The 27,757-nt window shown below is 40.2% G+C and overlaps 1 protein-coding gene across 1 annotated transcript; it reads right to left on the bottom strand.

The window, feature by feature from the left end:
• Positions 1-181: 181 nt before the first annotated feature.
• On the bottom strand, positions 182-12,967 carry rnd3a (Rho family GTPase 3a). Its single transcript, XM_028010977.1, has 5 exons — positions 12,695-12,967; positions 12,411-12,498; positions 4,063-4,172; positions 2,844-2,978; positions 182-2,525 (listed from the first exon to the last, which is right to left on the bottom strand). Exons 1-5 carry the CDS (start codon positions 12,965-12,967, stop codon positions 2,277-2,279), a joined length of 855 nt encoding a protein of 284 aa, XP_027866778.1. The 3' UTR covers positions 182-2,276.
• Positions 12,968-27,757: the final 14,790 nt, after the last annotated feature.

Here is a 27,757-nt window from a genome sequence, read left to right as displayed (position 1 = left end):
GTCTCTTTCAGCGTCAAATCCATTGGATACAGATGAAATTTTTTCATTACGCAACACTTTCTACTGCATACATATACAAGAAAAGTGAATGCAACTTATAGACATCTGTTGACAGGAAAACGCCACAAATCTAGACAAGTTCGTTACCATTTCAGCTACTTCCAAATAAACAGAACAGAGAGCATTTTAATTCATTTTATTTATTCTAAAAGGGAAAATATATAATTCAATAAATATCGTGGCAACAACATTGGCAAAAGACATTTTGAAGACATTTGAACATTCAAGAAAACATGAGCGTACACAGATAGGACAGGTTGGAACATGAGGATAAGAGTTTGGGCAAAATGCTGCAGAATGAGACAGCACTGATGAGAAAAGCTTTTATGGCAGTGACTTCAATTAAAAGTGCATCAATACCTTTAATAATGATTGATATTTACTTAAACAGTAAATATTTTAGACCATTCAAACAAAAAAGTACAAATTATCTAATTATTTGAGTCATGTACGAGTAGGAAATTATACCAGCTAATAAATGTTAGCTAGGCAGCTAACATACCGACAAATTTGGCTATACACTTACAGTGGAGAACTGCTGAAATGGACTAGTTAGCTAATGAGTGAGCCAACCAGCTAATTAGCTTAAAGGCTAACAGGTTGTTACAGCCTGGAAACAGTTTAGCCTTCCTAGTTCCAAGTGAAACATATTGCAAAATATATTCAAAATAAAGATAACTTAACTCACAGTGTCTAATTGATCAAAGTTGGCAGATGCTAGCTAACGGCTAACACTCCAAAATCCTATCAGTTGTAATCAGGAGCGATTATTTGCATTATGCCATTTAGAGGAATCCCTCCGACACATGTACAGTTTGCTGAAATTCAATTGTAGCTAACAAGTTAGCTAACTAGCTAATTAGCTCATTGGTAAACATGCTAATGGACTTTTACCACTCAAGAATTGTTGGGTTCACCTTTATATTTTTGGATTAAGGTTCAGTGGTTCAACACATCCACATTGCTACAACTCCTTCCTCCATTTTGGCTTTTAGTTTTTTTGTTTGAATTTGAGTTTGGAGTAAAATCAAATGAGCTAATTAGATAACGCAGTTCTAGATTCAAATATACAGACAAGAATATTTTAATTTTGAGCAATGGTCAAGTAGATTATACTGGGAAAATAATCTGAAATAAGATGCTAACCAACTCGGCAGACTGTTAGCTGCAGCAGCCATATTGTCATTTAGCCTAGATTAGCTAATGAGTGAGTTAAAACACATTAGCTTAATGACTAAAACGCTAAGAAAACTTCACTGCTTACAAATTTCAGCCTGGAACAGTTTGGATTTTACAGTTAGAGATTTGCTGGTTATAAACACTTTGAACACATTAGCAATTTAAACGTTTTGAACCTCTACCTCCTTCTAGAATGACATGTAGAACCTGTGGGGTAAGCTAAACTCCAGGACGTTGAGATTTTTGCACAATACTTTCAGTTTCATCTTGCTACATAGTGGTGAACCAATGGTTTGAAGGTTTAAAACCTTCAATCTTACTTCAGAAACTGTTGGTTGAGGCGACTGAATGCAACCATCGGAAGAGTGAGGATGAAACCAACAGAATCAGAGTAGAAACAAAGATGCAGTTGCACACCAACAACTTCACATTTAACCAACAACAGTATCAGAAACAGGGACTCCTCTGCACACACACCGACAATAACTGGAGCAGAGGTAAAAGTGAATCAGTTCCAAACCACAGTGATGAGTTGAAAGCCTTAAATAAGTCTTTGAACCTGCACTTTTTTTTTATACCTTCATAGGCCACAGCTTGCCGTAGCTTTGGCTCCCGCTCAAAAGATTGCATGTTCTAAAACCCTTTAAATGTGATGGTCTCTTAATGACATCACTCCTCCTGCTCATTTCCTGTTGGTGAGGAAAGCCTTGACTGCATCCGCTTTGTCCTCAGAGGAAGCGGGTCTCCTCCCAGAACTGATAGCCAGCTGACTGATAGCTTCCTCCTCTGGTGGGACTGGTGGTAGCTGAGGTGGGGGTACATCGACTGGGACGCAATTACTCAAAGAGTTCTCATTGGAGCAGAATATTCCAGTAACACTTATACGAATTGAAGCTTATAAAAAAAACCCTTTCGAGACAAATAAGGGTTTTTTTAGCATGCAGGACAGGGCTTTGCCCCTAAGCTCCCTGCTTGCACTAATGCGCTGTCCTCGTTTTCTTTAGTCTGATACCCCCCTCCCACCGCAGTCTGACAAGTCACATGACGGAGCAACTTTTGGCTTTGTCCTTCCGGAGATCCGTGGAGACGGCTGCCAGGTCAGGCCGACTGGGCATGTGTGAAATCCTCTTGTTGGCGCGCACAGTCTTGCTTCGTTTGGCGTTTTTGCTGTTCTTGTTGATGCAGGCCAGCGTGGCTACGTGGAAAATGTCCCTGACGCTGTTTTCCGACTGCTGGGCCGAACACTCGATGTAAGGCGCTGAGATCTGCTTGGCCATGTTGGAGCCCTGGGAAGAAAAATGGTTTAAGCATGATCTCTCCCAGAATGTGAAAGCTAAGCTACTTGCTAGCAATGCTAACCACGCTAAATGCTAGTAGTGTCAATTCTGAAATAACTTTCTCTGCCTTTTCAAGTAACAGTAATATTCTGTTAAACTGCAGAGCTGTGTACCAAAGACTGCTCTGTCTCCCTCACACTGTGTGACATCACCTCTAATTCTATTATTATTAATATTTAATGATCAAATATGGCAGAAAGGCTGATAAAAACTCCTGTATCGTTTCCATCTAGTGCAGGAGTAGGAAGATAATAAAGCGCTGAATACCTGGTCATAGGAAACTGGGTTTTGTCGATGGTTGGACAGCTCTACTAGGGTACCGAGGTCGGTGCGCAGGTCCGACTTGCAGCCAACTAACAGCATCTTCGTGTTGGGACAAAACTCCTGGATCTCCCCTTTCCACTGTAGAAGAAAAACACTCTGAGATCATAGAGTATTTTAATCAATTGACCGATTTCCTCTGTCGTCTCAAGTTTAAAACTGGTGATTTAACCACAACTGTGGTCAACCCAAGTATAAAAACGCCTTTGCTCATGCAGGCCAGAACGTCCTGAATAGAAATCCCACGAGTTCAAGCCCCACAGTCACCTGGTCTCTCTGGTACAAAGGTTAAAACCGGCACTTCCTGGATCCCCAATGCTTTGAACCTTGGAACAGAAAATAATCCCCACGTTTCCTCCTGAACAATAAATGCTCTGATCGGTTTGGGTCGTAATCTGGGGCTATTGTGCCTCAGGGCCGACTGACCAGAGGTCAGGGGATCAAGTTCATTAACACGTGAAGAGGAAGTTGTTTTACACAATGCAATCATCACATAACTAAATACTGAAATCTTGAGGTACAACATCTGACAAGTCCCATAAATTGTTTTTTTCTTTTTAAATGTTATTTGTATGTTGAGATCAGAGATTTTAATCTGCATTTTTAGACCCTAAACTAGCACTGAGAACTGAGGTTTTGCATGTCGGTTTTCATCCCCTCAGGGGGGGATTACATTCCACATTCTTACTTTAAGCCAAATAAACAAGACGTGGAACACTGGCGGACCTTGACGCGTGACCTCAATTATTCAAAATGAGCTTGCCATCAGTGGAAGCGCACAGATGACTGGGAAGCATCAAGCTGTGTCTCGGTTTTGTCGTGTAATGTTAACAATTTTAGAAAAATGTGACTGGCTTTGCACCAGACCAGAACGGACAAAGTTGCTTTCTTGAGGATCGGACCAGACGACATATGGTAGTCAGCAGGAACAAAAGTCAGAGGTTGACCACTAAGCAACCTCTTCAGAGCTGCTGGTGTTTAAGCAACACTTGAATCTCTTGGGAGACTTCACCTTGTCTTTATTTGTAGCCACATCTGATCTCATGTTGTGAAGTAATGCCTTGTGAATGCAGACATTTGGTTTTGTTGAGCCTCATCATAAGACTGATTTATTACACCCAGACTATTCAGGTTAAGTTTTTGAATCTGGAAAGCAGCGGCGTACCTTTTTTAATACACTGTCGAGGGTTTCGGGCCGGCTGATGTCAAAACAGATGAGGACTGCGTCCGAGTCTGGGTAGGACAGGGGCCTCACATTGTCGTAGTACGGAGATCCTGAAACACAAGGACATCACAAAACTTAAAACAAAAAATCTGATTAGTCATTTCTCAAATATTCTTTAGATTATGAGTAGTTTAGATGTTGTGGTCTTAAAACATTTAAAGGCTTTAACAAAATCTGCAAAAATGTGTACACACAGGGCGAAATCTCTGCGTAAAAGCTTGACACTATGACATAACTACAATTTAGCCATAATCCATAGCAACAAGGAGAAAAACAAATAGTGCATTAGTACAAAAATGTGCTGAGTACCAGATAAAAAAATAAGAGGTATAGAAACTGAGAAGTTTGGAGTGAGGAAATGTCTTTGTTAAATTAAAACCATGTGTAGGGAGACGCCCATCCCTCAGCCAGACTGAAACATTTCTGGAGAGGAAGAGCGAGAAGGGCAGGGACGGGCCGAGAAGTTAAGGTGGGTCGAGATCACATGACAACAAGAGATGACCACAGGCACCAAGCTGCCAAGAATCCTGGGAATTTTGTTTTTGGTAACTCAAGATTCCCCTGGGATTTTTTTTTTTCCTGAATATTGCTGTGAGGAAACGGCAGGAAAACTCCATCAAATGCAGAAAAACAAACTTCTGCATTCTGGGAGTGATACGGTCCCTAATCCAAACAATGGGATAAAGGGAGACACTGTTTCAAACAACGCTTCCAGGCCTTTCAAATAAAGCTGATGTGTGCAAAAACATGGATATTCTGTTTTTGCTTGCACTTCTTGTGTTTAACCTGGACTTGACATCAATTTATTTATGTTGCCATCGTTACTGGACCTTTCTAAAGAACAGATCTCGTACCTAATAGGACATTTTTGGCTAACTATTGGCTTTATCATCATCACTCCTAAAACTTGAGTGTTTTAGCCATTTTAATATTACAAACGCAATAAGCCCAAGGGAGAAAAACAAACCAGCAAACAAGAAATAAAACAACAAAAATCCATCTTGGCTTTCTAACGTTTTGTCAACGCTAACCTGAAAGTTAGCAAATGCTAATGAATGGATCACAAATGTATCTTAAAAGAGATATTTAGCATTTCACCAAAACTCCTTTGTGCTAGCTTCACAATAAAGTTATTATGTAATCAATGAAGTAGTTTGTTATAAGGCTAACAAACAGTTTGAACGCTACAGATGCTAACATGCATCAACGATGGCAAAAAGCAGGAACCAAAACTCCAGGATAAGAAAGTTATTCTGCACCAGTTATGCAAACACAATAACACTTCAGTTTATACATAGAAATGGGAGTAGGAACAACAAGCTAATGGCTAACAGTTTTACCAGGAGGTCAGTAGGGATGTATAAGATTTTAAAAATTTGTTATCCTGTGTTTGTAATGTTAAATGAAGGCATTCATAAACTCCAAAAGCACACAGTGCGGTTGAGACTTTTAAATTTATAGCTAATTTTCTTTTAACAGATCCACACTTGTTATTAAACATTTGCCAATTTACATTATGGATTCAAATTTGCAAACAAGTTCTGTATTTTTTTTAGCAGCAGTTAAAATAAATTTTCCTAAATTGTCCCAACTTGAACACATCAGCCATCACTGACATTACTAACAATCAGAACCAGACTGCATTGAGCCTTTTTTCTCTCAGTCTTGGACAAATCAGTGGAAAAATAAAGACCTTCCAACCAAAGGGTAAAGCTGTGGAGTCGGCTGACATTTTACAACGATTTGAATATGTTTCATCAGGCCACATAAAGGAGTTGCATATTGAAGCCGCCGGGTGCAGAGCGTGAGGTCCTGACGCATCCGAATGGATTTCTGTGAATATGTCTGCATGTTAAACTCCAGATTACTCTATTAAAACATTTTGAGTGCAGCACAACATGAGTGGAAAAACATGTAGAATGCTGAAGTATGCAGCGCTGCCTCATAAACTAGTTTTAAGTCATCTTTCTGCCAGCTGGGAAGATAAGAGGCAATCCCACTGACGACACGCAGCGCAACCTGGTGACCGTTGCAGCGTAATTAGCTCCTGTCATTGTTCTCCCGCAGGATCTCTAAATCTGGAAGGGTGACGAGGACTCTAACCCCCCCACTCAGTCCTTTTCCACACATTTTCCTCTCAGCAACACAATCCTGTTGTGCACAACTAACCACACAAGAGAAAACAGATGCTAAGTAACCAAACTTCCACCGTGGCCCTCAATAGGAGCCGCTGTTTTCCACAGCGGCGGGGACAAGAGGCTCCACCTAATGTCGGAAACAAACCAGAGTCTCTTCATGCAATATTCAAACTGCGATGTTCTTCAGGATGAGGCTTTTCTTTTAAATACTCGTCTTTCAGATCACATTTTTGCTTTATCTCGCATACAGATGTGAAACAAACCAGATGCATCCGACAGGCTGGAAGTCTGGCAGCAAGTCTGCTGTATTAATGCATAGCTAACATAGTTGTGCAGAACTGACAGGGTGGTGATTGGAAAAAGGCGCTAAACCCTGTGGGGCCACCTGTGGAAACAAACAAAAAAAACCAGTAGCTTGTATTGCTGCTGCGCACACACGTAGCCCCTCGCTAACTAACACGACCAAGGACAAGAAGCAAATTAAACTGGAGTAACCTCAGCCAGTACCTTGTGCGGTTGCTGTGGTTACAGAGACATCTGCCGCCGTAAATGCAGCCATTGAGGTGCTCAGTGTGAGCAGGTACAGTTCTAATGCATAGCATCATGTATTCAGATGTCTAAAAGCAACATTTGGGGATTTGAATGCATCTTTCCAGCTTGCAGTAAGTTTAGTTCCTTAGCTGCTTTCTGAAAGTATGTGCACCCCTGGAACATTTCCACGTTTTGTCTTGTTTCCGTTTTTGGAGCAAATATATTCTCTTCCAGTTCACATCAAATCTAACCAGTATCACTGTTTCAGCTGAACAGAAGAATCCACACCGCATGATGCTGCCACCACCGTACAATACCATAAAGATGGTATGTTAAGAGTTAATTTCTTTATGGGTTTTTGCTCCACATATTTTGCATGTAGACTAAGATTAGGACTTTGATTAATTAAATATTGAAATAACTGTCAGTTAATTTAGTAATCAATTAATCACTAATTGGATCAAAAAAGGTATTTTTCTGGAAGAACACCACACTCAGAGACATAAGTAAGCCAAAAATGTGCAAAAATATTTACATTTTGTATTAATAATGATAATAACAAAAAGAAATTCAAGTTTTGGTTTCATCTATTTCAAATTCGGCAAGAAAAACAAAACAAAACTCTTATTTAGAACCTTTGCAATCCAATTATTATTCTTTTAATTCAGAAAATTGTCATTTAATGTACAAATAATCAAGTGTACACTACAGTACTGCTGTGTTATTGCAATTTAGGCAAATATTGCATAAAAAGCTCGTGATTAAATGAAAAATATGTAGAACATGCGATTGCTAAATTATTTATTTAGTAATTTAAGACATGAGAACCTCCTTCTTCTATTCCAAAACCAAATGGGTGTTCTTACAGAACTGTTATTTGTCCGCAGTGTGCCTAAAATACAATCGTATTCTGGCATTGCACCAAATTAACAACATGTGAATGTTTCATGACAAATGCTTTCAAAAAAGAAGAAGGAGCATGCAAGGCAGTCCTGTGTTTCTTATTACTGTGCTGGCGGGATTTATAACCATTGATAGCCAAGAATCCAAAGACCTGAGAGATTTTAATGTCAAGGTGTAACATCACACAGAGAATCTTTCCATGACATTAGCAGACAGGAAGTGGAGTAATCTCTCCCAGGATCCCTGCGTTTCAGCTGACACACTATCCCCCATCACATCACCGGTCAGCCAGATTCCACCATGATTCAATTTCCCCCTCCTCCTTGGAAACGAGGTGGGGCTTTTAGTGATCCGTGGCACTTCTGTCACTGGCTGGGGATCAGGGTTCTGCTGGGTACAATAGCTGTCTTTGTAGGGGAGGAAGTAGAAACCTTTAGTCTCAGGAATGCCAGACATGCGGCTCCAATTCGCTGAGCCCAGAAATGTGAGTCGAACCAACGCTGGCCGGCGGGAGGAAAGGAGGTGGCAGCGTGCAGCGAGGAGCTTAACAGGGGCAAGAAACGGTCCCACGCTAAGCGGTCCGGGCAACAGATGCACCAACCTCTACAAATAGACTCCGTTTGATTTGCTGACATGACAGTATGAACATCACCTCTTCAGTGTTGTGTTCATCTGATGTCTCTAAACTTAAAAGATACTTTACAGCTTCTCTAAAACACAAATTCTGATTCATTTCCTGATTTTTGCGCCAACATTCATTCAGATTAAACCTCCATAGGTCGGGATTAGCACTGAAACAATTTAGTAATTGACTGAATATTAAATACAACATAAAGCTGCTTTCATCAACATCGTCTTATGAACAATAAGTCACATGACTTGATATGATTTGTGAGATTGGGCATGTGGGTGGATGACCAGGGCGGCATTAGAAAGGGGACACACAAACACTAGATTAAAGAAAATACAACAAACACTAACTTTCAGTCAATTATTTTGACACATTTCACACAAAAACTGTTCATGAGTAACCTTCAGCGGTGACAGATTCACTTCTGCTTCCACCTCAACGGTAGTAAAGTAAATACATTGTGAAACGGGTTCTTTTGGTGTTGCCGCCTGCAGCTATAAAGTGTTCAGTCATTTTGTCGTCACCAAATGAAACAAGCAGCTGCTTTCAAAGCAAACACCCGGATTACTCTCAGCAAATGGCAAAACAGACCGGCTACTATTGAATTCAGAGGAAACAGAGCTAAGCAACAAGTTTGTTTATCATGTTGCAACATCGCAAAATCTTCAAACAAAAATGAATAAAGATGCTACAATTGGGCTTCTAAGTCTGACAGCAATTTTCTTAGCAGACTTCATGTTTACTGAGGTTTTTTTTGTATCCAAGCCCACCTGGTATGATTCTCAAATTGTTCCAAGGTGTGTCAAGTTGTCATTTTCAGAAACTTTCTAACCCAAACACTGTGCAGTTAAGGGTAATTGTCTGTCTTTATGGGAGCTGTAGATTGTTCTGGGATGCTACCTTTGATCATTTTTCCTTCATAAACTGAAGTCAGACCTCAGGCATGCAGGTGTCAGGCCTCCGAGGTTTCCCCCATCGTCTATTTCATCCTCTTTGACTCTCAAACTCCTCTGCTGCTCATTCAGACCCACCGGCAGACAGACAGACAATGTAAACCACTTCCTCTGCCGCTGAAAGAAATGAGAAGCATCAAAGCGTCCGCTGAAACCCTACAGACCTCACCCTGGGAGTGGAAAGCCACAGCTAGCTCCAACAAGCTGGGTGGATGTGTTAAGAAGGAGGTAGGGGCGCGAAGGGGGGCAAATGGAAAGCTGCGCAACTGGCAGGAATTTACCTTAATGACCCAAATTACACCCATCACCCTCCCTTTTCAAACACTCGCACTAAAACACACTCCAGGCAGCTCATTAAGCCACTTGCAGAACAAAGAGCGTCTTCGCATGTGGAGGTGTGTTTATATGACTTTGTCCTCGTGTCTGCATGCTGGGCTTTGTCGGAGAGCGTGATCGGGGGTTTATGGGGCTGGATCACACAAACACCAACCCGCCCCCATCCTCCCTTCCCAGCACACCTCAGGAGATAAGAAATCGATTGGATTGGCTGTGGCCGATGGGTGTCTCCACAAAGGGACCAGTCAAGCTGAAAGCTCCATCAATCGGTCACTGGAAGTGAGCGTGTTGAGTGTTGGGTGGGGGTTAGGGCTAAATGTAGGGGGGCAGGGTAGAGGTATCTTGCTCCTTCCCACTGATCTAATAGGAAACATACCCCCTCCTTCCTCCTTTCTGTTTTATGAAGCAAAGAGAAAAAGAGAAATGACTCGGGGCAGCCGGCCAACAGTGTAATAAACCAAAACTCTTGCTCTGGACGGATCTCATTTCTTCACCCTTTTTACTCCACAGCGCACACACAAGCTTGATTTCCTGGCTTCTAGTCCAAAATTAAAGTCTTTAATTTTTTGTCTCCAATAAAATAATAGGCAGAAAAGCAAGAAAGTCGACTTTGAGAGGCTGCTTTTGCTTCTCAGATGTAAACAGTCAGGGTTTACGGGTGTTTTTCAGGAAATAAAAACGTTTCAAGTTGGATTCTCTAAAGTTATTCAGACGCCGATTTGGAATTCCACTCCCAGAGACCCGCAACAGCTGGTTGTCTGCTTGTCCCCCGCCCAGAACTCCCACACAGACCAAATGCTTGGACGTTTTCAACATACGCCCTCAATCACACCTCCCCGCTATGCCCGTTTCCTCCGATCGCGCATCGATGGACGCAAAGAGCGTTTTGTTTACGTGCTTAAAGCCCACAGGCTTGGGACACAGCCGCTGCTTTTCTACGCTTAACAAAGTTCAACTATACATGACAATAAAAAGGATGATTGAGGGGTGGAGAGGATGTATTGTGCAACTCAAATGAAAAAGAAAAGAAGGCAAAAAAAACGGGAAGTGTGGTAGGAATTTCCAGAGTGTGTTCACCAGATGTATGAATTTGAGGCTTGTTCGGTTTATGTTTTAAGTTTATGATTTAGCTTGGCTCGGCTGGGAATCTTTCAGAAATTTCCCCCGGATTAAACAGTCACAGATGTTTCCCTGTAGATAAAAGGTGAGGTTGGTATGAAGGTTTCTAATCTGACGTTGTGCAAACACCTCCTGACGAGGCATTGGGTGGTTCTAGCATCAAAGTGCAGAGGTTTCAAAACCACTAAACCATTCAGACGTCACAGCATTCCCATCATCTATCAGATGAATGAGGCAGAGAGTAGATCTACATTTCCCTTGGGATGCTGCACACTACCAGTCAGCTGGCTTAATCCCAGCTGCTACACTTTCAATTTGCTCACAAGGACGCCAATGTGGCTGTATCTCCAAACAACCAAGATATGGAAACTACACTTCTTTACAGAAATTAGCAGTTTAGCGACTGAAACATCATAAAATGTTTTTTTAGTCAAGGTATACAGTGAGCAAATATTCATGCTCATTACCTTGCTAATCTCAGCTACAATACAGTAGCAGCAATGGCATAATTACTGCTTATCCATTTTAAAATAAAGCAATTTGATCATGTACATTTTTTTAGCATTTAAAATTTGTGTCAATATTGTGAAACATGATAGTTTTACCCAAGGATTTAGTTTATAAACTAAAAAGACTATGTAAAACTGAAACAACTGGGTCACATCATAATTTAATTTCTCATAAACAATGCATGACTCTTACATGTGAGTATATAAATATTTTAAGCAAAAATACTTTTATGTTTTACAGTGTAAAATTCAAATAAACGTGGATTTTTAAAATACTAGCTGGTATAAAATTTCCAAATAAATCTATTTAGAAAAACAAAAGGGAAATAATTATTCTTACTCCTGCAAATATTCCTTATTTCAGTCATAAATTATTTTTGTTTTCCTACAAGGAAGCTGATGTTCGTGGGTTATTTAGCTAAGCTAATTACTATGTATTAGCTCCTTTCATTTCCACACTTTTACTGGTTGCAAATATTATCAAACAGTCAGATTTTTCTCCGCCTTCTTTCAGGCAGCTCACCAGCAGTGTGCAGCAAAAGGAAGGCCCAACTCCGGACCCAACGGAAAGATTTTTGCGTTTTTAAAGAAACACTGAAACCACTTACCAGCTAAACAAAAACAGAAATAATAGCTAGCCCAATAATCTCATTTAGTTGGGCTAGCTACACAGCTAGCTACCCACCAGATTATGTCTCCCACAGTTCAGCTTCTAAGTCTCAGTGGCAGTTGCCCAGGGCAACATTAGAAATGAGGCCACATAATATAATTAAGAATGGCTGACACCCCCAAATGAAACAACTGCTTTTAAATTAATCAAAAGCTAATGTCATCTTTATCCCCTTTTATTGTAACTAGCCTTCCTTCAGCCAGCTGGCCAGCAGTGGGCAGCAACAGGTGGGGGAGGAGTGTTTTTACCTTCACTTCATAAGATAATCTTAGTCACTCACTGAGAATGCGTTTTGAAACTGTAAATTATTCTACAAAATCAAATACTTTGATGCTGGTAACCACTCCACGTCTACTGGAAATACACCCGCTTCCCGTTAATCCACGCAGGCGTTTGGGTGGGTGGACAGTCACAGCAGGGCTTGTCCAAGTCCCCCGGCATGTTGGGACATGTCCTCGGAGACAAAACAGAGAGCAGAAAGCGGCTGATGTTGGTTACCTGATGTGTCCCACAAGCTCAGCTCGATCCGCTGCGTTTCGATCTCAAAACTGGCCGTGTAGTTTTCAAACACCGTGGGGACGTAGCTCTAGAGTGGGGGAAGAAACACGCAGAGTGGATGTTTGAGAGAGGACGCATGCTGGGATTTAGACTTCAAAGAAAACCAGCGCTTCACTGATACCGAAGAAAAACTAAAACTATAGATGCATGCAACACACAATGCGCCAAGTTTGCCCTGTGTGCGGTGTTAAACGGAGGTCACGCAATGCTGCTGCGGGTCTCACCTCAGGGAAGCAGTCCTTGGCGAACACGTGAAGCAGCGCGGTCTTCCCACACTGGCTGTCCCCCACCACCACGATCTTACACTTCACACTCTGACTGGGATCCATGCCGGATTTCAGAGAGGACTTCTGACACGGCCGTCTCTCCTTCATTGATCGCGCAGGTCCAAAAACGAGTCCAGTCCTGACTGTTGAGACGTAGAGTGGGCGACTCCCAGTACTGCTGTCCCCGTCTCCTCTGCTGTCTCCGCCTTTCTCTGTGCCGGTAAATGCCATTTGGCTGTATTTATAAGGAGGCAGGAGCCAATAGCAGCGGCTCTCCTCCTCCACACTGCAGTCCGCCGGGAGAGCGCCCCCATTTGGATCACACAATGTAACTAATAAAATATCTAATTAAAATATGGTATATAGTAGAAAATGTCGTCTTTTATATAGAGTCTTTAAATGTTCATTGTTGTGGATGTAAGATTAGATGGCTCACATGAAGGTGCGTCCTGATGTGAGTGCACTTTGAGAAAAGCTTAGCGCCCCCTGCAGGTCTGGAGGACTCCTAGTGTTGACAGTTTTTAAAAGGGCAGCATTAGAGCCCTTTTATAGCATAATCAAGTAACTATATTATTTTCAATTGACATAAAAATGTCGTATATATCAAATATGACCGATTTAATGCTCTTTCTGAAACTCCAACCTTAGGAAGTCATCACAACATCGCTTCTCTAACATTTGTACCAGCGTTTCACTAAGAATTAGCTCATATAATAAGTTCAGCTAATGCACAGTTTTCACCAGGTATTTGCTATCTGCTGCTGGCTAGTTTGAAGGAGCGGAGTGGGGGAGTGATAGGGGAGGGTTCCTCTGTAAGACAGAAGCTTAGAAACTGAAGCTCTGAGGAGGAGCTACATCTTGTAGGCGGGGCTATGTCCATCCGGGTGTTTTTCACAGCTGAATGATTGCCATGGAGATTTAATGATTTCTCAAACATGCATGAGAAAATCAAGGTGACACTCCAAGTATGTTTTTGATGAGGGAATAACACTGTAATATGACGTAAACATAAAATTTTACATGTATTATTTTGCTGTCACAAAAAAACAATAAAAGAGAAAAAAAACTCAGGAAATGGAAAAGATTAAAATTTAGATTTTAACACAAAGACTGTAACACACAATAAATAGCTCAGAAATTATATATTAAAAGTTACTGTAAGAAGAAACTTAGTTAGAAACTTATTTAGTTTGTAAATACATGCAAGAATTTACAAACTGTGGTGCAAATAACATTGTTTAACTTGGAAGAGACATCAGGTCCAACTAAACAGTTTTTTACTGCAGCTGTCATGTTTACTGAGCGGCCATATTGGATTTTGTAGTTGTGGTTGATTAGAAAACTCACAAACCTTTGCACTCTTTGCCATTTCATAGATAATTCAAACAAAGTGGATGTTGGTTGGCCTTCAGAAGTCAAGAAATGGCCCCAATGCAATAGTTTCTTACCTAACTTTGGTCATATCTATAGTCAGAGCAATAATCAAAATCCTTAAGGAACTGAAAACGTGAGAAACAAGATCTTATGAGGCTCAAAAGGTAAAAACAACAAAATGTCAGCAACAAAAAAAATCACCCAAAAGGTTTATTTTATTTTGCTTAGGATCTGATTTGTTGTTGTTCTGATCAACTGTGTTTGGAACCAAACGCATCCTTTTCAATATTGGCACACTGTTACCATGGTCACCAAAATTTGAGCTGCACAAAAACGTCCCTGGAGAGTCCTAGCGGACCCAAGTGGGCCGATATGAATGGAAAAATTTACGTCACACAGGCTGCAGTGGCAAGTCGAGTGGACTGGTTGGTATAATGTGATGTTAGAGTGGGAGAAACACCACTGGACTCCAAGTGAAGTTATGTTGTAAGAAAAGAGTAATTGGGAAAGGAAGATTAGAAATCCAATCTTTGAAACAAAAAAACCCCACAGTGAAACATGGTAGCAGTAGCATTGTGGTCTGGGGATGAAACCGATTTTTCCTTTTTCTGTCAAGGAGGAGGAAATCACATCCCAGTTTGAACCCAAAATCTTTAGGAGACCGTAGCTTTCCAGTACGTTTTGGAAAGGCCATGCTAAAGGTCAGAACTAAATCAGAAAAAAAGATCTGTAGAGTCTTCTGAAAGACCAGAGACGGTCTCCAAATTTGTTGGATTTGGAAAACCTTTCCGAGGCTTAGTGAACAAAGATAACCAAATCAAGAGGCTTAAAGATTTTCCCCCTAATTGACTTTTTTTTTTGGTTGAATTGTATAGAAAATGTGCCACATTTGAAAAATCAAGTTCAAATAAAATTTTTGAAAGCCTAGCAGTAATGTTTATAGTTCAACATTCATTTTATGCAATTTACCAGAAAGAAAACTGCTCAGATGCTCGCTGATACAAACACACAACGAACCCAGTGAACCCACTGTAGGTGTTACTAATCTCCACTGGACGTCACATTTCTAAGGAGGATTTCCCTCATTATCCATGAGTAATACATGTACTCATCGTAGCATAGCCAAAGAGAACAATTAGGGAAAAAACAAAACAAAAAGACTGCATTAAACCTATTCCAAATGAGACTCCACGCGCCACGATCACTTTTCATTGTCTTTTCCCCAAGTGTGAACAGGAACCCTGCTGATCTCCCTGCCTTCAGGCTATTGTTTCCTAAACACAAAATCGTCGCTAATTTCCACAGAAATGGGAAAAACAGCGGCGTTCTGCATCGGCACTCCCCTCTGCGACAGTGATTTGACTCGCCGTGTTGCTGGCAGCAGTCTATGCAGTGAGACAGCTCCACCCTGCAGGCTGTGAAGTGGGAGTCCCGTCTGTTGTGTGGGAGCTTTGCCTCCAGGCCACAATCACTGCCAGGAGAGAAGGGACGAGGGAAGCGGAGAGGAGGGGGACTTTACACACCGTAGCTGTGCTTCTTGGCTGCCGGCTCCGTACCATATGCATTTGACCTCATTCAATTTCTGCAGAGATTTTTACCTGCTTGGTTTTAAAAACTACAATTTAAAAGCTTGTTTTATGCGTCCAATGTGACACTTGACATTAGAAACGGACGTAGGACATGGAGTTGAACAAACTAGGTTCCTTTGTTAATGGATTTGGCTGACAAAAACGCTAGTCCAAATATTGTACGACCAAAATAGAAATGAGGGTACCACCTGTTTCTGTTCATGTGCGGCTGTCAATGTCCAGCAGACTTTGCAGATTTTCACAAGGACAACACAGACTTTTATGTTTTTAGGCCTTTTTGGCATAAATTGGCTAATGTAAACAAATATTATGTTACTTACCGAAGATTCACTGAACATTTTGTCACATCAAAGCTGCAAAATTCAACATATATACTTGGACTTTATTTAACACCTCAAGTTTTTTTACAAACAAAATCAGAAAAATGTGCCGTGCGTTTATTTTTAGCCCCAAATATTCTGATACCGCCAAATAAAACTCAACCAAAACAGCTTGTTTCTTAGCTAAATGTAAATTGCTTTGTGTGGTGGAAGATTAGTTTATGTTAAGATGTCATCATGTTAAGATGATTGTTTTCATACTATTCTAATAAAATAACTGACAGTTTGTAATGCACACACTTTCCTGACACGTTTCCATCAGCTTTGAATGTATGTGATAAGATCATTAAGTGTATTTTCACTCTTCCAGCTCCAAATCAGAAACAATATTAACTCACTGCATTTTTAAATTAAAACAACAATAAAATCCAAAACAAACAAAAGGTTGTAGATTATGAAATTGAGCGGCTTCAGTTGTTAATGTTTTACTGCAGAAGGCTGTCAACACAATGATTTGTTTAAGCTTATCTCTTGTAGCCCTACTTTGTAAGAACAATAGCTGCAGCCATTAAATGAGCACAATATTGTTTTACCTGCTATAAATCATCTCAGCTATTCATTCAGTGGATATCTGAGTGAAGTAATACTGTAGTTTCCATTTAATAAGCCCTAGATGGCGTCTACTATTACCTGATACCAGGAGCGTTCCAGATTTGGTTCACGCACCAGTAAGTATCAGTCTTATGGATTCGGAGTTCTCATTGGGAGGGATAACAAGGAAGACAATTTGGGGTGAGTTTGGTTTTCGCCAGCAGGTGAGGATTGCTGGAGGTGTGCAGCGGGTGTAGGTCACTGGGTCTGGCCGTCTCTACCCCGGACTGGGCGCTGCCCCACAGTTATCTCATGTCTCCGTGCATCCAATCAGCGGAGCGCTGACATTTACGCTGGGGCAAACACAGCACAAGTTCTCCCGTTTTGGTTTATAACGGGGTTTTTTGGTGTTTAGTCACAACGACTGGAAAATTAAGGGCACACTTTGAAGAGTTCAGGGAGAAAAGGCAACACATGTCAATGTGATTTCGCAACTATGATGCTAATCTTAGTAAATATGGAGGTCAGAAGTTAAATATGAGGGGAAAATGCTGACAAAGTCCCTAAAAATCCAATTCAGATTGGCTCACAGCTCTGATTTTTGTGGTAATGCTTATAGAAATTCTTTAATATCTGTGTAAAATAAAATTTCCCTTAATTTCCGTTGACCTCTCAGTAATCTCAGCTCTAAGCATTGAGCTGTGATCTCCAGCTGACAGCAGCATGGGGTCTCAGACTGAAAGTGTTCCAACTTTAGGACAAGGAGATGTTATTTCACACCAGCTGAGCTGCGACTGACCCTTACTGACATGCGAATGCAAGTGTTGATGAGCTTGTGTGAAAAATCATCTGCATTTTCACAATGAGGTTCATTTTGCCGTGCAAACTACCAAATTGTACACTGAAATTTATTCCTTGCAATCACAAGAGATAGAATCAAAATCCTTGGACCACCGGAGTCTCGCTCCTCATTTAGTTCCCGTGTACATCCATCTGGTTTCTGCCGGTATAGAGGAGACACCTTAATGATGTTTGTTAAAAAAATTAAAAAAAACACTAGCTGCATTTCCAATACTAATCTACGCAAGTTTGTTGACAATCCACTAAAGTTGAAAAAACACAATTTCACAATTACTGCGTTTCCATTAAATGAGAAACAATTAAAATCACACATGAATAAGTTCGTTCAAGCAATAAGTCTTTAAAAAAAAATGCTGCACCATCATCCTCCAACCACTTCCTGTTGTCTTCCTACTCTTTTCTACAAGTACTAATATCCAGGTGTTCATCACATGACTTTTTAATTGAAAAACATTAGTTTTTTCCAAAATTGGCACGTTTTCATGAAGCTAATTTATTAGCTGTTTCTGGTGTTCTTGCTTCAGTTCTTCTATTATACTTCTAATGTTGAATCTTTCACAGGAATTCACATTTGGGTCAAAAGGCTGAGTCATCTGCTATCACCAAATGTTACATCATATAAAAAAAAAGTATGAAGCACTGGAGTCAAAATGTTTCATCATACAGGTAGAATGGCTAACTGGACTTTCCAGTTCTCCAGATAAAGTTAGAAAACGTATAAAAACAAAATAAAAGAGTCATTGCGTCTTTCTGGGATTTCTGTGGTAACAGACTGGAACTTCCTAATCCTAACAAGCTTTGACTACCTATCCTCCCCTTACAAACACATGACATCTTCTTTTAATAAGCAATTAGCTTAATATCCTCTGCTGAGTGTGGTGAAGGGCAGCCAGGGCAAGTCTCACACACACATCCACACAGAGAGTACAGGAAATCTGTCGAGTGTCTCCCTTCAGTCATTATGTCTGATCAGGCATGGATACACACGCTGATGTAATGAGGCAGTGAATGTGTTCAGATCATGTGTGTGTGTGTTTGTTACAGTGTGGAGGATGAATCATTCCAGGAATGACCTGTTCCTTCAGGGAAGTTTGGATTCTGTGTGTGTTTTTGTGTTCAAGTCTGAGCATTAATGGTGCATGAAATGATGTGTTCATTAGCATAAAGCACTTGACGGGAAAATAATTGTGTCTGTCAGATGCATGACACAACGAATGAATATTTGAGTTTATCAGATCATTCAACTGAAATAAATAACTTTGTTGACTACAACCATTCTTATTTAAATACACACCCACACACACACACTTTCCAGTCAATATCTTAGCTAGCTTGTAGCCCTCTGGAGGAAAATTAGCTTACTTTTGACTCCACATTAGAGCACTGATGTGCTTTTTGTTCCATACTGACCTAGTCTAGGGAATTTGCAGCTACTTCATAGACCAATTACTACACACTATGTTAGTTATAAAAGCTTCCTCTATGCAGCTACTTTTTGTTTTCTACCAGAAACAATCTGGCCCAGTACACAACACTTTACACTATCGATTGGATGGTTACAAGGAGATGATCAAGCTTTAAATCTAATGATGTAACAAACCTCAAGCAACATATTGTGGAAAAGATAAGAGCTTATGCCTCTGGTAGTCACAACTTCGTAACAGCAATAAGAATTAGTGAGCTTCATGGCTTGAAGCAATAACTGATGGTCTGTGCAACCAGCCGGCCGGTGAGGTTTAGGTAAAAGGACACTGCAGTTATGAGGGTCAAATTCATAACTTCAGTAATGACATGAATGTGTTTAACCTTTTAGAAAAGGAGATAAACACAAACTTTATGCAGAACGCTCTATAGATTCTACCCAACATCTTCTCTGGTGCCACAAATCTGCCTTGATTTCTGCATGATCAGTAATTTATGAAAGTCAGAGATGCTCGTCTTTGTTGCTTCATGCTAGAACTATTTTGTGAAAGGGGTTATGTAAAGTCAAGACATGTTTCACTCCATCCAGTGGGTTTAAGTGAAGTAGCAATACAAAATGATATCCAAGAATATCTAGAGAAAGATAGAGAGAATACAAAACATCTAGTCCTATTGTTTGCCCTTGACTGGTCTTGCCTTTGGGTTCTCCATCATCACCTCTGGTTCAAGCTGACCGTCTTTCTTGTACAGTCAAGGGAGCTCTCTATAAATATCTTCTTGGTCCCACCGTTTCTCTTTCCTGGACTTTCTGTCTTACAAAGGATTGCCCTTGTTGCAACAGTTGCTCCAAGATTAACCCCAGCCTTGGCCGGTCTACTCACTGGATATGCCTTGATGCATCTGTACCTATCATTTCCGCCTCCAGGTTTCTACCCTCAACCAAAATGTTGGCATCACAGCAATGCCTCATATCCAGAGAAACATAAACTTTAGCATCATGATATGTTAGGTAAATTTCCCTGATAACCAATGTGGTAACATAAACAACCAGATAGCTTCACTAAAATATTCTTCAGCTGCCTGTTCTACAAACTACATTGTCCCTTTGTAGACTTTAGTTTATTTGTGCCGGCAGATATACAGTAGGTCGCTAATCATTTACCCCCAGATTTCTGTCAAAATGAACCTCTTAACTGCAGATTGCTGCCACCTTGTCTGCAAACCGAACCAGTGGTTTCTTCCTTCCTTGTGATTCTCGGAAATGTGTGACTGCTGCGCGAGGATGTGGCTTTTTTTTTAATTGCGCAAGACCCACCACAGCTTTTCCCATGACTTGGATCGTGTGACAGAGCCATTCAGAGCTGAACCTGCATAAGTTAGGGTGTGTGAGGCGGAGAGGAATGTGACAGCTAGCAAACAGCCACTGACGCTGTCAAGCTACTTATCCCTGTAATGAGAAATGAGAGACTCTGTATGTGGGGCAGAGACGGATATTTGCCTCCAGATCTCAAATGCTAAATGAAAAGATGCAGCATCAATATCAGTCTCATTAAAAGGCATTAAATGTTAATTACCATTGAGAGATGGCAATGTTGACATGTCTGTAAGGTTCGGATGGGATTTTACTCGGCTGTAAGATGACATGATGTGCCCTGAGGCATCTCTATTGAACGTCCTCAGCTGTTAATCACGCGACGCTGTTAATTTTATTACTAAATGCATAACCGGGGTCGTGTGTGTCCAATTTCCTTGAGGGAGTTTCGCTTCAAATTACATTACGAACAAAGACAATTACTTCTTGTCCAAGAAAGAATATTAATATCGATTATGCAAAGAAGTTCAGTTTGAATCTGCGTGAAAGAAACAAATATTATACATGGGTAAAATCAGCTCTAGGTGAACTAATCCCACTGGCTGTGGTAATAAGGTTAAAGAGTATTAGTTTAGTAAAGAAGTGACACATTTGGAGAAGAAAACATCTGAAAAGAAACTAGTCTAGCGCTCCAAAAATGACTTCCAGCTATATATAGCGAACAACCAGGCCATCTCTCTGGCCCATATGTAGCAGACCTGTAAGTGGCAGATGACAGCCGGAAACACAATAATATGTTACTATTCAAGGCTCTGCTCTAGACAGACTTTATCTACTTAACCCAAGCTTTCTACAATACCTTCCACATAATCTCAATTTATACCACATGGAAATTAAACCTACTTGAGAAATTCCTAATCTTTCCTTATAAGCTTACCTCTACAAACATAAAGCTTCTTTAACGTTGAATTAGGACTTTATTATGTTACTGCATGATTAGAAATTCCTTTTACTTACAAGGAAGAGTGAACTGTCTGTCTCTTCAGCAATGTTGGTATAAGTAGGACTTCTATTATTATGTGGCTGCTACAATGCTGAGTGCAGCTTAGTGATTACATGTTTGGCGGACTGACTGTCACATGATCCATTTTTCTTCTGTAGGTGTACAATTATGTACAAATTAAAGGTGGGAATTTTTCAAGTATAAAATAGTCTTGGTACAGCCAACAATACAGCTCAACCTCCACAGAGTTCAAAGGGATTTTGGGTTATTGTTGTTCAGTCAATCCTGTTAAATGTGCATAATTTCAAACCACATATAGGTTCAAAAATACAAGCAGCCGCAAATGACACTTGGGATCTCTCTCGGTTAGGCTGCTTCCTCAACTGACGGTCAAGCAATCCGTTATCCTGCTTTGGATAACGAATCAAAGGTGTATGGAGTCAAAAATAAGCGTACGTCTGCAGCCAAAGACAAGTGAGCCACCTACAGTTCTGGGAGCCAATGCTAAGACATGTTTGATTTCAAAAGCTCCAACAATTGGTACATAAACACCCAAACTTGATCAATCAGACCAAATGAATAATCTATCTGAAGATAAGTCTACAGAGGCAGTTAGATGATAAACCATTTTTATTAATTTCACCTTCCAGTTCAGTAAAAGTGTTAATACTTGAAGGAAGCGACCTCTTTTAGCTGTGAAAATAATCAAATAAACTTCAACGATCACAAGAAGTATGGTGTTTGAGTAAGCCACTACAGTCATATAAGCATCTGTTGGGTCCGTAGAGATCCTACCAACTTCAACAACCCTTAAACTTGGAGTCAGGTATCTAAACGGACCTTTAAAGCTCTGGTGAAGGTTTGGAGTCCATAGATGGGTCAGGGCTGTCATAATGTTCAAACTACTCAATGCAAAGCGTCTTTTATCTCAGAGTCGCTCCTTTCCTTTATTACTGTGGTGACACTCTGGAAAATCTGGAGCTTTTCTGCTTTTCTGTTTCCTCAAATCAGCACCAGACATCGTCAGGGTCAAGTGAGGACAGTCAAATTGTGAGGATGCCCAAATAAGGGTGATATGGTGGCTGAGGAGGAGGACGGCTGTAAAGGGAGGTGTTATTTAGTCAACATCTGTGAGAGTGAGTGTCTCTCTATGAATATGGAAACTCTCCAAATTAATTTTAAAGAAGAGAATAAGCAGCTACGGTTGTGATTTGCTACACAGCGCAGGAAAGCCCTTGTGGGGCTTCCTAGTTGTTGAAAAAAGGATGTGTTGTGGGTTTACTTTGAGGCAGAGGGATGTTGTTGGTGGGATTTAGAGGTTTTCTCCAGGCCAACGTTTCTTTGATCTGCTGAGGCACCCTGAGGACGGCGCAGCCTGCTGTGAACGAAGCAGGTGGGTGGAGGTGTAGTCAAAAACATGAAACCAAGGTTAGACATGAGGACACAGCGCTGCATAGCATCACATTGTTTTAATGAGGATGCGCCAGATGAGCTCAATATGATAGGCAGTTTGGTTTGTAAATTATAACAGTGCACTCACTCTGATACACTGATTAGAACGATGGTGTAGCTAGAAAGTAGCGCGAGAGTGTCATAATACCGCTACTTTCATTTAAAAATTGTTTTATAAGCTAATAGTTCATTGTTTGCATCATTATGTAGCGTATTATGTTTGAAAGAACAACTTTAAACTGCGCTATAATCTGCTTCAGGGAACATTTGTTGGCTTTTCTTTGCTTTGTCTGCAGAACTCGGCCAGTAGAGCAAGGCTGGAGAAGCATCAGGCAGGAAGTGGCTGTTTTCTGCTGCAGGCGCGGCATTTCAATGCCGCATTCAGGTCCGCACTCTCAGCCGGTCAGTGACGGATGTGAATCGTCTTTTTTCCACCTCCATTCTGCGGCTGTTCTGCTAGAGTGCTTCAGGTCATTATTTTGTTAGGCGACCCATTTTTGGTCCAGGACGATTGATGGCATAATGTGGCATTTAGGAACGCACTGATAAACCTCAACGTTCACGGTTTTTCTGAGTCCAGTGGTTTCCAGCTGCATGGGGGGTTTGAGTCTTTTGTATTTCTGCAACATCTGGGAAATAAATCACCCCCAAAATGCAATCTACCATTACTTGAATAAGTGTTTTATTTCTTATTATTGTGAGAAACAGTGGTGAAATACTGAAAGGTAAGAGATTTTTTAACTTCTCCACCATTGCACCTTCAAACTTTAATGAATTTTGGGGGATTTTATGCCATAAATAAACACAATAGAGCCAAATTGTAAATTTGGAAGAATTTCCAAAAGTTACGCAAGTAAGAATAGGAAAAATGTGGGCCTTTTTGAGTAAACAAAGGGGAGAAAACCAAACGTGATTTAAGATGAGGGCACGAGAGTAAACAAACAAGAAGGGTGTGATATCATACAGAGAACAGCCAATGTATATTTGCAAATGCAGCAGAGTTGGTGGGCTGCGGGTGGAGCTGCGAGGGGGAAATGTCACTTGTCTCTGCTGTTTTCAGTCTGTCTCCACTTACAACAACCCCATAAAACTAATAATGTTGTGCAGATGTAGACGTTTTAGCCGTGAGCCAATAATATGGAGGACGCAGTATGCAGGGAATGCCTTTGATGTTGGCTTTATAAAGCATACGGACGCTTTGATGATTTTGCTGACATTTCCAGGAGACTTTAAAACTGGAGTAGGCCTAATCAAATCAGTGTGCTCTCTCTCTGTTTAAGGTTAGGTAGCATGAATGCGGTCTGCCTCTGGGGGGCTTGGGGTTTCTAATGGTTTTGAGATGAGGAGACATTTTGTCTAAGTAGTTTTTGAATGAATGGCAAGATGTTTTGATTTTCTGCAGAGATGGGCAAAAGTAACTACATTTTTACACATGAATACACAAAAAACATGTTTTACATCTTAACACTGTGTGGGAATGCAGATATTTCTGCTAAGTCTGCATGCATACCATAACATTGATATCTTGTTGCATCATAACTAGGGGGGAAAAGTACTGGTTTTTAAAAAAAAATACAGCTTACTTGCAGCATTTTTCAGCTGATGTAAGTAGGATATGAAGGTACTTTTTAACTCCTGCATATTGGTAAATATAGGTGGAAGATGCATTTGGCAGTTTGGGACTAAAAGTGTGACAAAGAGTCTAACAGCAAAAAAGAATGCTTCAAATCAAACTAATTTTAACATGCTTCAAAATAAATGTGATTAATTACAAAGCTTTCTAGTCAATTTCACTCATCATCGTCTGTCAAATTTGAAATCATTTAATAAATAGAAATTGTCTAACTTCTTGAAGAATGTTAAAAGATCTCAAAAATGCCTGAATTTACAGAAATCCACAAACAGAGGAGAAAGAAAGTCTCCAAAGCACAGTGGGAGATATAATCCAAAAATGGAGGAGAAAACAAACATGAAACAGATGTGAACCTTCCTAGAAATGGCAGATCAACTAAAATTACTGTAAGAGTGCAACCAAAACTCATCCAGGAAGTCACCAAAAAACCAAGACAAAAGATGCACACTAATACAAAAGGCTACAATCCAGCTAATGATTAAAGGTTGAAACAAATAGGAAATGCATATCTATACATTTAGACGTTTATAGTAGTTTTACCGTTATATTACTAGCCCCCCTAAAATACTGCAAAGATAAAGTATACATATAGATGAATGGACCTCTTTGAGTGTCTTTCTGAGGTAGATTTTGATTTGACAAAGCTTCATTCATGCCCATATCCAAACATGCTTCTCCTTCCTTGGCTCAGTGGGCCGTTGATGCACTATAGTCACATCCTTTCTGTTAGCTTATCTGTTTCTCTCCTACATCTGTCCCGTCTTCCTTTACAAATTGACCTCTTCTAACCTGAAAATGTTAGATAAGACTGTGCAGACGGAAGAAGCTGAGGAATTCACACTAATGAATTATACAGGGATCCATTTATGTAATCTCCTCGTTGGATAGTTATGTAAATCTTTTAATTATAAAAAGAGTTTTCCTGGATGTTTATTTCTGCTGTTACTAATGGAAACACCTCTCTTCTTTCTGTTCTTTTGGGCTTAATTTGTCTTTTAATGGATTATAATTTGATTCACCATCACAATTACAAGCTGTGACCCTTCATAATGTCACATTTTTTATCATCGTCCCCAGGGCCTATAATGCTCAGCGCAGCATGAGTGATAGACATAATACAAGATGGAGCCACTGGTGCCGGTCCTGTGGTGGCTTCAATTTTAAAAATGTCACAGCCATTAAATCACACAGGTGCTTTCACATAAATCTGAATTATCTGATCTATTTGGGGACTGTTTTGGACCTCCTGGACACATCCATGTACGCTTTAAAATAAGGCAGAGTGCCTTCAACAATCTAACTACCCACAAATCATAGCATGCCCTGCAGTCCCACCTGGAAAATGCGCCTCTCTGGGACATTTCCTATATTTTATCAGCAAATAGAGCTGGGAGATGAGAAGCCTTCCCACAGAGCAGCACAAAATATTCTGAAACATATCAAGACAAACTGAAGTGAAACAACTTTGCTCTTCAGTTGGAGTCATTTTGAGGTCAAGCTGGCTTCAAATTTTGGTGATTTAGTAACTTCTTCACTGCACATGTGTTACCATTGTAACTGAAATATTAGAATATAATTTACTGTATTGATCCCCAAGGGGAAACTGAATATTTACACTTGTATGCTTTAAAGTGCTTCACAGTCATTAGTTCCTGAAGGGAGTTACTTTTCATCATTTTATGTCTTTTTTAAATACCAACTAATAACTTGCCAGTGTGAGTTTCTAGTGTCCTGTCCTGAAGTGAGTGTAAAATTATTGCTCTAAATTGAGTATTTCTCATGTTGTTTCAGTGTTGAGCACTGCAGTCCACAGTGTCAAGGTTTAACAAGCAATCATGCATCTTCTTCACACCCCACTAACTGTAAGCGTCTCGAAATGGTCAGAAGAGAGACTTGTAATTATACTGAAGCTTCCTGGAATGGCTGAGCGAAGCTGAGCAGATGGGGGAGTTCAGATGCCAGGAAGGAATGCAGAGGAGATCACGAGCAATAATTTTGCTTCAGTGCAACACAGAACTTTTTTGTTTGTGACAAACATTCAAAACCATAAAGGCATCGCACGCAAAGGTGGGTGGACCAATTACAAGAAGCAGTCATTAGCAAAGAAACCCAGGTGACTGAAGCACGTTGCCACAAAGTTTAAGATATAATCTTAGGAGTTAAAAAGTCCAGGATAAATGTCACAGTAAAGGAAGAAAAGTTGAATATTTAACATCACAAAAATCTGGGATTTTACACTTCTGAGAGCAGATTCAAACCAGAACTGGAGTCTGAAACGCAAAACTAGTACTCACAAGTTTAAGACTAAAATACAGTTATTGGGGGTCAATTTATGCATGAAATAAGAACATATAATTCCACATTGTATGTTTATTTAAGTATTCACAAATAAAACACTAACACAAAACATTGTAATTGTGACGAAAGAAGACAATAACATCCCCATGTTTGCAATCTTTGTATCTTTTAGTTTAGTTTTTGTTTAGCGACTGTTGCTAATTGTTCAAATATGTGGCTACTGTTGTATTCGCAGAGCTATGTGCAGATTGATGTGTGTGTTTCTCCTAACCTTCTCTCACTGCAGGGTGTGGCGGACAGGTGTGTTCCCGCAGCTGCAGCTCATCAGGCCCAATCAGGAGGAGCTGAAAGATGAGCAGATTCCCTGAGGCAGATGCCAGATTGTTTTGCTCTTATGCATAATCAGACTTACCTGCATTGTGTCAATTCTCTCCTCTAAGTTCAGGCATTTATCTTTTTTGTTCATGTTCATTTTCTGGCTTTCTCCTGTTGCAAACCATATATCCATAAAAATAAAGTTTAAAGTAGAGGGGAAATTTCTGTTGTTTCCAAAATATGTCTGTCAGACAGCAACAATTGACATTACAGTAAAAGACATATGATTAGCTTAGCATTAATAGATGGTACTTTGGGAATGTTAGCTAGTTCGAGAGCTACAACCAATATTAAAGGTGGTATTTCAAAAGTAAACGCAAAATTACACTTTTAGTGACGACTCCAAAATCAAAATTATTCAATTCCCACATGACTAAGTTTAGTTCTTAGCCCTTCTGTTGCCTTACTGCAGTGGACCTCTGGTTTTCGATGGGTTTAGTGCCCATAAATAGCCAAAATCGTTGAATATTTGACAACTCCTCTAAAATACTTATAACTGCCTATTTCAATTGTTTAAATACCAATATACAGTACATACATTTCCATTAATACGGACAGTAGAAACTACGTTAGCATTGCCACAGAAGCTAGCCGTCTCTTCCGCTCTTGTCGGTTCAGCCAATCACCAGGTAGGACAATAAATGGTGCTTCTGGATTGGCTACTTTCAAAGCACCAGCAGCCAATAGCATGTTAAGCATGAATATTTTACATATTTGGCCCTAATTTGACTTTTTTTTTGTGGAAAAGGTAGTTTGACTTTTTGTATTGACCTGATCACTCAATTTTTATC

Source organism: Xiphophorus couchianus, chromosome 24, assembly GCF_001444195.1.
Source record: "Xiphophorus couchianus chromosome 24, X_couchianus-1.0, whole genome shotgun sequence".
NCBI classification, from domain to species: Eukaryota; Metazoa; Chordata; class Actinopteri; order Cyprinodontiformes; family Poeciliidae; genus Xiphophorus; species Xiphophorus couchianus.
The sequence above is the reverse complement of the archived record's forward strand: the minus strand, read 5'-3'. Positions and strand labels throughout refer to the sequence as shown.